The sequence below is a fragment of the Hypomesus nipponensis genome, chromosome 8 (genome assembly GCF_054491055.1).
Source record: "Hypomesus nipponensis isolate SF chromosome 8, ASM5449105v1, whole genome shotgun sequence".
NCBI lineage: Eukaryota > Metazoa > Chordata > Actinopteri > Osmeriformes > Osmeridae > Hypomesus > Hypomesus nipponensis.
In genome coordinates, this window is record NC_140368.1 from 10937179 (window position 1) to 10947148 (window position 9970).

General features: G+C 53.1%; 1 protein-coding gene across 1 annotated transcript; it reads right to left on the reverse strand.

Moving 5' to 3' along the window:
• Window positions 1-1249: 1249 nt before the first annotated feature.
• ptchd1 (patched domain containing 1) lies at window positions 1250-8745 on the reverse strand. The gene is made up of 4 exons (XM_084703169.1): window positions 7664-8745; window positions 5577-6276; window positions 2986-3677; window positions 1250-2666 (listed from the first exon to the last, which is right to left on the reverse strand). Exons 1-4 carry the CDS (start codon window positions 8072-8074, stop codon window positions 1566-1568), a joined length of 2904 nt encoding a protein of 967 aa, XP_084559295.1. The 5' UTR covers window positions 8075-8745; the 3' UTR covers window positions 1250-1565.
• Window positions 8746-9970: the final 1225 nt, after the last annotated feature.

The window sequence follows — 9970 nt, forward strand, 5'->3', positions numbered from 1 at the left end:
TAGGGTCTGCAATGATGTTATGTTCCAAACAGTATGGTCTGCATTGGTATGTTCCAAACCTGGGGGTCCACAGAGGTATGCTCCCGTCCTGGGGGTCTACAACGGTATGTTCCAAACATTGGGTTAGTTCATCAGTGCCCTGGGGGTCTACAGTGGTATAACCCAGTCCAAGTTGATGAGCATCTGGAAAGGCCTACCAGATGTACCAGTGTCCCAGAGGAAGTGTGTGTGTGTGTGATTTACATCTTGATTGATCAGGCTTGAGTAGCTGCATGCCTGTAAGGGAATACTGGTGTCCTAACCATATGCCTCTACTTTAACACAGAGAGAGAGAGACGGGTGAGTGCCTGTGAGAGGGGGTGCCTGCAGCAAATGTATTAATAGAGGTCTGATGCTGGGGAAAAGTTAAGCATGAATCGGAGGAGAGGGCAGAGGGACAGCTGTGACTATGTCTCTTCCTCCCTATCTATCTGCCACTGCACCACACACACCCCTGTTCCCCCAGCTGCTGGAAGCGCTAACAGGATGACAGGATGCTAGATATGGCTAGGTATCCCTAGTGACGGGTGTGTGATTGACAGGTGACAGTTGCTTACTACAGTCGCATGTCCACAGTGTGGTACCCAGTCTGGCAGCCAGGGGCAGCAGAGGGCCGGGGCCAGGTCTGGACAGCAGAACAGAGGAGATAACCTTGACCGTGTTTGCTCTCTCTGACTGGGCTCTGGTAGCCCGGGGGAGATGCATAAAGACATGACTAACCTCAGACTGAGAGAGAGAAGACACCGAGAAAGAGAGTGAGAAGGGGACGGAAGGAGAGAGAGAGAGAGAGAGAGAGAGAGAGAGAGAGAGAGAGAGAGAAGAAAAAGGAAAAAAAAAGAAAGAGAAAAAAGAAAGAAAGAGAGTATTCAGGAATATCCCTAAAATGACTAATTCATTTTTCCAAATTACCATTGTAATTTCCTGTTCTTGCCCATCATTCTGTTCTGGGTGATACTAGACTGCAGGGGAGCCCTGGAGACACCTGTTAGCAAAGACAGGGCTCTAGTGTGATATGTCTCTACTTTGGCCTGCAATATAATGTCCAGTCCGGAACCCACCCTCAGCATCTGATTGGCCCATCGGAGCAGAGCGCATCAATATGCAATACAGCGCTAGCAACAAGACGGTAACCATGGAGACATTGCACCACTCTCTCTTTCGCTCTCGCTCTTTCACTCTCTCTCTCTTTCTCATCCACTGTTTTTTTTTCTTTTTTTCTCTGTCTTCCTTTCTCTCTCTCTCTCTCTCTCTCTCTCTCTCTCTCTCTCTCTCTCTCTCTCTCTCTCTCTGATTTTCCTGCAGGCGTTCTCTTGCTTCCTGTCTCTCTATCTGTTTCTCCACCTGTCTTCCCTCTACCTCTGTCTTCCGTTGACTCCACCTCCAGCCTCCCTCTCATTGGACATTTCCCCCACATGCCCATTGGACGATCCATCACAGACGGACCAATCCCCAGCATGCAGTCCCTACAGGGGGCGTGTCACCGCCCAACCACGCCGATCCCCTGGCCGCCACGTCATCCCGTCCCGTCAGACGGTGGTTATCTGGTCGACCACGCGAGTGCTGTCGTTCATCTCCACGCACTCCACTTCCTGCCTATGCCCCTCCCCCCCGGGGCGGCGTTCCCGGCTCTTGGAGGGCGGGAGGAAGGTGAGGAGGGTGGGCAGGAAGGCAAGCGTGTGCAGGGCGGAGCAGCCAGCCGCCAGCGCCAGGCAGCGGAACAGCGTGTGCGTGAGGTTGGAGCGCACGCACGCCACGGGCACCAGGGCGGCGCCGTAGCACACCAGCGTCTGAAGCGAGGGCACGCCGTGCCTCTCCAGCGCCACGCGCACCCAGCGAGTCCGGCTGTCGCCCCGGCCCGCCGCAAAGCCGCACAGCAGGGGTCCGCAGCAGTCGGCCGCGTGGCCCAGCGCCGAGATCAGACACAGCACCGACACGCAGTCCAGTTCCACCCCCCACAGGGTCATGAAACCCACCACGCCAAACTGGACCGACACCAGGGTCAGGCCCAGCCACACCGCCACCAGAGGCTCCACCACAGCCAGCGACGACAGGCCCAACAGGAAGAGCACGGCCAGCAGGGAGTGTCTCAGCGGGTAGCTGACGGCGGCGGCATAGCGGTCCAGGTAGACGAAGGAGGGGTTGAAGATGAGGAAGCGGACGCGGGAGGTGAGAGACAGGCGCCGCAGCGTGTCCAGAAGCACCGACATCTCCTCGCGCTTGTTCTCCGTCGTCTTGGCGACCAGGAAGACGCGCGACGCGGCCACCTCCGGCTCCTCGCCCTGGCCGCGCTCGGCGAAGATGATGTCGTCGGCGAAGTGGGCGTAGCGCTGCTCGCGGAGGAAGGAGAGGCGGAGCGTGCGAGTGAAGCTGTCTCGGGATTGGCTGGTGGACAGGTTCTGCTCGGAGAGGTAGTCCAGGTAGGATTCCAGCCAACTGATTCGCTGGAAGCCTTTGGCGTATTCCAACAAGTCCCGCTGCACCGAGGCATTCCAGTAGGGTGCGCTCTCGTACACGTAGAAACCAATCACAGGAGAGTAGGAACTGAAGTAGCGCTGCTGCGCACGGGCATACAGCACAGTCGCTGTGTCCATGGCAACCAGGGTACTGGGGTCTGAACCCTGGGTCACCTGAAGAAACCAGAAGACCACTGTTAGAGACATAGAGTAGTGTGGGTGGGTGAGAGAGAGAGAGAGAGGGAGAGAGAGAGAGAGAGAGAGAGAGAGAGAGAGAGAGAGAGAGAGAGAGAGAGAGAGAGAGAGAGAAGGGAGAGAAAGAGAGAGGGAGAGAGAGAGATAGGGAAAGTGTGGGTGTGGGTGTGCTTGTGAGAGACACAGAGAAAGTGTGGGTGCATGAGAGGGTATGCACGTGTGTGATTATGTTCATTTATGTGTGTACATTCGAGAGTGTGTGAGTGTGTTTATGTGTGTGTGTGTGTGTGTGCCTCACCTGCAGTACCCCCATCAGACCAAAGGAGATGTACACCAGGTAGAGCAGCACCACAAACGGCTTCACGTACGTGTTCGTGATCCAGTCTCCGTAGCAACGACGAACGCACCCCAGCAACAGGTGGGAGTCTTGTGGGTACGGCTCGGGGATGACTGTCGGGGGATGTGCGAGCGCGTGTGCGTGCGGAGGGTTCGTAGGGTGTGCGTGAGCCGGGTTCGCCGCGTGGCCATGAGGGTGTGTGAGACTGGGGGTGGGCGCGTGTGGCACGCTGGGCGTGTGTGTCTGAGAGTGTGCGTGTGTGTCGTCCTGGTAGCGTGTGTACATGAGGCAGCGGTACCAGGCAGGTTTGGACTCCAGACGCTCGGGCTTGGGCACCCGCCTGCAGAAGCAGCCGTGACGATACCCCGTCTCCAGGTAACCGGTGAACACTAAACAGGAAGTGTAGAAGGACAGCGTGTAGAGGTAACCGACGAACACCGCCAGGGCGCCAGTCCGACAGAAGAGCCTCACAGCCTCCATGTTGGTGAGGGGGGAGGCGGCCAGGCCGAGGGTCGTCAGGTGCAGCATGGTGTTGCCGGAGAAACGCAGCATCACGTCGCCGAACACGCCCGCCACGCGCTCCTTCACATGCTGGTCTTCCCGCGTGCGTCTCCATGACGACAGCATCTCGAACGACCCGAACAGCCCGTGACCTGGGAAGGAGCAGATCACACGGCGCCAGGGGTCAATACGCGCGCGCGGGCACGTTTTGCACACCACACACATGCACACGTACACAAACACCACCCACATACACCACCACACATGCACTTACACACACCACACACACACCACATAGACATGCAGACAGACACATACCACACACACAAAGTTGTTACATCCAGAGTAATAAATACATGTGCTATGTCTGTTTTTGTGGGGGACTTTTTGACATGTATGTGAATGTATTTATATTCTGAATGTGTGTGCATGTGTTTATATTCCAAGTGTGTGTGTGTGTGTGTGTGTGTGCATGTGTTTATATTCTGTGTGTGTGCACATGCATGTGTGGCAGATGGCATTCACCTCCATGGTTGCCATGACACCTGTGAGTCACCAGTGACAGAGATATCTCCTCCCGGCTACTGTGACCTACTGTTACACTGTAACAGTGAAAGGAGACATCTCCTTGAGAGTGTGTGTGTGTGTCTCTTCAACTTAGGCTCCAGTGAATCCAGGTCCCAAGGCAAAGTCTAGACTCCCAACCCTCTTTCTCTTTTTCACTCTCTCTCTCTCTCTCTGTCCCTCTCTCTGACACACACACACACACACACACAGACACACACTTGTTAGCCCACTATACCATTCTTTCATGATGAATCCGATCTAAAATTGGTCTAGTCTACTGAGTCTGAGCCAGTAGCACAGCAGAGTGACATACAAGGCTGTGCTAAAACACACATTCTCTCACACACACACACACACACACACACACACACACACACACACACACACTGTATCCTGATGCAGAGTGAAGTGTTAAGTGCGTAGGCTTGTGGGCGGTGCTCGAGGCCTGAGATGAATAGAACACTCCCCACTAATTGTTCATCTGTCATCCTCTGTGTGTTCTCACTGCATTAGACACAGATAAAAACCTCCTATCTCTCTCTGTCCGTCTCTCTCTACTTCTCTCTCTTTTTCTCTCTCCTCCCGAGTCCTTACCCCATCATCACACCTCTCTCTCTCTTCCACTCTCTCACTCCTTGTCTGTGCTTACTTCTCTGTCACCTCTTTCTCTACTTCACTTCAGGGTGTTTCGTTGCTTTCACAAAAACAGAGACTGACAAACTGATAGAAACAATAAGAAATCGTCACTGACAAGGCACATATAATAGAGAAAGGAGCAATACAAACTAAAATTGAAACGCAGTCAGTACAAACAATATATCAATATTACAGTAAAACAAGTGGAAACCGAACAAACTCTCACCCTATTTCTGTCTGTCTCTCTCTGTTTTTGTGTCATCCTTCTGCCAGACAACAGTTGAGCTTTTGTTTTTACCAAGTGTGTCTCTCCTTCTCCAGTCAGTTATATTTGGCCCAGCAGCAGATTCCCCTCCCACACACGACAGTAATTACAGCTCAGAGAGAGAGGGTGTCCGTGTCGACATGTACAATGCATGAACAGCCACTACTCTTCTGAAAAATGCATGGAACTATGTCTTGCAGTGTTTGACTGTTTGACTTCTGAAGAGAAGAGACAAGACGAGAATAGAAGAAAGAGAAGAGGAGAGAAGAAGAAAGAAGAGGAGAGGAGAGGAGAGGAGAGGAGAGGAGAGGAGAGGAGAGGAGAGGAGAGGAGAGGAGAGGAAAGAAGAGGAGAGGAAAGAAGAGGAGAGGAAAGAAGAGGAGAGGCGAGGAAAGAAGAGGAGAGGAAAGAAGAGGAGAGGAGAGGAAAGAAGAGGAGAGGAAAGAAGAGGAGAGGAGAGGAAAGAAGAGGAGAGGAAAGAAGAGGAGAGGAAAGAAGAGGAGAGGAGAGGCGAGGAAAGAAGAGGAGAGGAAAGAAGAGGAGAGGAGAGGAGAGGTGTGTGCTTGTGTGCGTGCGTACTAACCCAGCATGATGAAGGGAATCCCCAGGTAAGTAGAGTTGTAGGTGGCTCCAGTCAGGTTGAGGATGCCGGCTGCTGTCAGCCCTGACAGGGTGATGGAGACCAGAGCCAGCAGGCCCAGCCAGGGCTTGGACCGGACGCAGTCCCTCATGGAGCCACACAGCACCGCCAGCACGCTGCACACCCCCAGGCTGGCCAGCAGGGGGCGGCGCGACAGCACCGTGGAAAACTGGAAGTCCGTCCTCAGCGACGAGGAGGTGAATGGATACAGACCCAGCTCAGGATGTCCCGCCCCAAACTGCTGCAGCTCGGCGCAGAACGCCTTCTCCCATTGACCCGCCACCCTGTCCATCAGAGCCCCGCGAGCCTGCAGGTAATAGGTCAGCTGGAGAGCCCTGGCGGAACGCACACCCTCTCCTTTAGCTCCTCCCCCAGGAGCCCTGGCCCCTGTCCCAGCTCCCCAGCCCTGCACGCCTCCCAGCTGGTGACCAATGTAGGCTTGCCGTCCGTCGGCGAGCCTCGTGATTGGGTATCGCAAGGCTGAGGCGGAGCGGTTGGAGGAGCGAGCTGATTGGATGTCCTCCATGGCGCGTATGATGTCATCGATGATGCAGGAGTCTTTGACGTCAAGGAGACACAGGTGAGAGAAGGAGTAGTTGAAGCCCAGCACTGGCACCTGTATCTGGTAAATTAACCTGTGGAGCTGGAGAGAAATGGGGGAAGAGAGAGAGAGAAATGGGGAGAGAGAGAGAGAGAGAGAGGGAGAGAGAGAGAGAGAGACAGAGAGAGAGAGAGAGAGAGAGAGAGAGAGAGAGAGAGAGAGAGAGAGAGAGAGAGAGAGAGAGAGAGAGAGAGAGAGAGAGAGAGAGAGAGAGAGAGAGAGAGAGAGAGAGAGAGAGAGAGAGAGAGAGAGAGAGAGAGAGAGAGAGAGAGAGAGAGAGAGAGAGAGAGAGAGAGAGAGAGAGAGGAAAAAAAGTGTGTGAAAGAGAGAGAGAGAGACAGAGGGGGGGGGAGGAGAGGAGAAGAGGATTATTTCAATTATTTTATTTATCCTCGCCTAAAAATAACACGGTAGCACCACAGATGAGCAACCATAAACAACAGCCAAACCCCTGTTATGAGAAGCACCTTTCTGACAGTGTTCTCTGCCCACACAGCCCTGTGGATGCTGGATGGGGTTCCCACTGTGATAAGTGCGCTAGGCAGGAACGAGTCAGCGCTATTAAACACAAACTGGCAACTCAACCATACTGGCAGTGAAGGCCTCCACATTACAGTCTGTGTGTGGGGGTGGTGGTCGTTGTCTGAGTATCACAAAGGCAAACCACAGCTTCACACTAACCCTCCACTGTTTCTAGGGTGATCACAGTGGCAGCATCCACACTGGTACGGTTACTAAGCAACAGTGATGATGCCAGTCTGGCCCGCCACGGTATGGGTAGGCAGATGCCACACTCCTCTGTGTGTGTGTGTGTGTGTGGGGGGGGGGGTGTTTGCATGAGCGTATTCATGTGTGATAATCGTGCGGGTTGTTGGTGAAACTTTGCCAGAGCTGAAGTATGTTAATGATGAATCTGGAGCGTGGAGCCAGCTGTTGATGCTGACAGATCACTCTTAGAAGACTCTTTGAGAGAATGCTTATTTAGACTGGGACCGTTTTCAGGGACCTGTCTTTAAGTAGGTCACTATCCCCGTCTGTCCAACACACACCCATACTCATAGACTACACAAGATATAGAGTCTGTGTGCCACAGCACCCAAAAACCTTGATAGAACCAGCTATGACATCATGCTGAGGAGCAATCACTTACCTGATTGCAATGCAGGTGTGTAATGAATAGGATGAAAACCGTTGAGCCATGTGGAGGGTAGGCAGTTCTAACCGGATTAGTGACAAATTTCTTAATTAATTGTTTTGCTAATGGATTCATTTAAAATTCTCTAAATTAAATTAAATTGATATTTTGAATGCTAGAATCCTGTCATGCTCGAAGTGTAGTAATCCAGTTGTACTTTGTCAACTGTGTGTTACTGTAACTCTGTGTGTTTGTGTGTGTGTGTGTGTGTGTGTGTGTGTGTCATACGCCTACCTTTAGGATTAAGTCCAAGTGAACCGGGTCCAGTACACTACCCCTGCGGGTGGTGATGATGACGCGCCCATACCGGCCCGGTGTCTGCAGATCAGAGTAGAGCGCGTGCTTGGACCGGTTCACCGGAAACAAGCTGTCCACTAGGTTCCCCTCGATCTTAGCCAGGCTGTGTTTGGGCGCAAATAAATATTCCACGTTTTCCTCCACGCGGTACCTACTGAAGCTTGCGCCCAAAAGGATGGAGAGGAGAACGGGAGCTGAAGCGAAGAATACAGGGTGGCTCGCGATAAACCGACCCAGCATGTGAAAAGAGCTTCTCAGGCCCGCATGCAACACCTGGCGCAGCATCCTAGCGCGCGGCCGCGGCTCGAGCCTCTCCCACCGACCGGAAACTCCGGGACCGCCGACCATCAGGCGCTCGCGGCATCGGGAGCACCGTCACTCTTTCTGGGCCGGTGCTCGAAGCTGTCCCCGGGCAGACAGTTAGAGAAACGCGGGGGAGAAACCAGGTCTCCCCGCTCAGAGTGCTCCTTCTCCAGGGCTTCTGTCATCAGACTCGGTTGCAGGGCGCAGCGCAGATAGCGTAGACAGAAGTCTGCAGATGAGCAACAGGATTCAGAGGGAAACGGCAGGTATGATGTTCTCGACGGAGTGTGGTCCTGTGAGACTAACCCATGTTACTGAAGACTCTGGTGTAGCCCATGCATGCGCGCAATTAGGAATCGGACAGGTTGTCGCTGTTGGGAGGGGGAGCGTAGAGAAAAAGAGATCAGAACTGACAGCACAACGATCAGATGAGACTATCTCGGTCTTGTCACGATGTTCATCTTCTGTGGATCAGATCGACAGTCAGCCTGATTTCGCCCTGTCTGTTTTTCCGTTTACTTGGTCGGTTAGTCCGGTTATCCGTTTGTCCGCTAACCTACCGGCAAGCTGGTGTTGAGAGACCCAGGTTTGAGTCAACAAGATTCTATCCTGCTCGCGCTGCTGCGGAGTCTTTGTCATTATCTCCTCGCGCGCCACTACCCCTATGCCTGGGTGGCTGGCGGAGTTCTGTTCATCCACGCGACACTCTTACACCAGCCGCAAGCTTCGGTAGTCTTTGCATTACAACCGACGTCACAAATTACATGCTAGTAAGCAGGCGTCCGTTAACACAGCCGTTAAACTGCTCTTTGCCGGTGTGTCAGAGCTTGCGCGCCCCGCCTCTTTTGCCTTTCGCGCCGGTAATGCAGAGAAACTCAGCTCCGGGTATCATTCTAGCGCGACTGGGAGCGCCCTGCAGCCCTGTGTGTGTGTGTGTGTGTTTGTGTGTGTGTGTGTGTGTGTGTGTGTATGTAGTGTGTGCGTGCGTGCGTGTATGTGTGTGTGCGTGCCTGTTTGTGTGGGTTTGTGTGAGTCCACATAGAGCACCCTGTCCCCTAAAACTTGATCATTCCAGTCAGAAGGACAAAAGTGCAACAGATAATGTGTGGGAGGTGAGGTGAGGAAGGCAAAAAAAGGAGGAGAGGGGAGGTCAGGGAAGGAGAGGGGAGGGGAGGTCATGAGAGGAGAGGGGAGGAGAGGAGAGGAGAGAAGAGGAGAGGGGAGGGAAGGAGGGGAGAGGAGGTCAGGGAAGGAGAGGAGAGGGGAGGGAAAGGGAGGAGAGGGGAGGGGTGAGCAGTCCAAACAGACCAGATCAATGGGCGTTTTATCTGCCCTTGTGGTCTTGTGTAAAGACATATATCAAGGTACTGTAAACCACAATCAGGCTATACGGTGTATATCGTGAATTTAGTTGCTATAGTAACCAGACAAATCACTTTCTCTCCAACAAATCTCGGTTCCCATGGTGATGGGCTGATGGTGCTGTGCCGATGCAACACGCAAAAACACACACGTGAAAACACACGCACATTCCTGCTGTCTTCAATCTGGCAATGGGGCAGAGGTGTCTGTCACAGAAACAAAACACAGAATGAGAGAAAGAGAGGGAGAGGGGGGGAGAGAGAGATAGAGAAAGGGAGGGAGAGAGATTGAAAGGGAGAGATGGAGAACAAGTCAGAGAGAGAGAGAAAGAGAGAGAGGAAGCAAGAAAGAGAGAGAGAGAACTGGAGGGATGGAGAGAGACAGCAAGAGAGGGAGAGAGAAGTAAATGGGTGGGTGGAGGAAAAAAGACCAAAACCATTCTCTGAAACTGTGTGTGTGTGTGTGTGTATTTGTCATCCTTCATTTAATTGAGCCTCATTTGGTGTGTAATCCCTGCTGCTCCTCAGGGAGTGAATGTGGTCGTCTAGAATCACTCCCTGTACCCCAGAGAGACAGAGG

What these genes read in the sequence shown, in the direction of transcription:
- ptchd1 (XM_084703169.1), bottom strand. Translation starts at nt 8,074, where the DNA reads ATGGTCGGCGGTCCCGGAGTTTCCGGTCGGTGGGAGAGGCTCGAGCCG. An exon ending in ACTTGGACTTAATCCTAAAG is followed by an intron (nt 6,277 to 7,663) that starts GTAGGCGTATGA and finishes ATTTCTCTCCAG; the next exon opens with CTCCACAGGTTAATTTACCA. An exon ending in GTCTGATGGGGGTACTGCAG is followed by an intron (nt 2,667 to 2,985) that starts GTGAGGCACACA and finishes TGGTTTCTTCAG; the next exon opens with GTGACCCAGGGTTCAGACCC.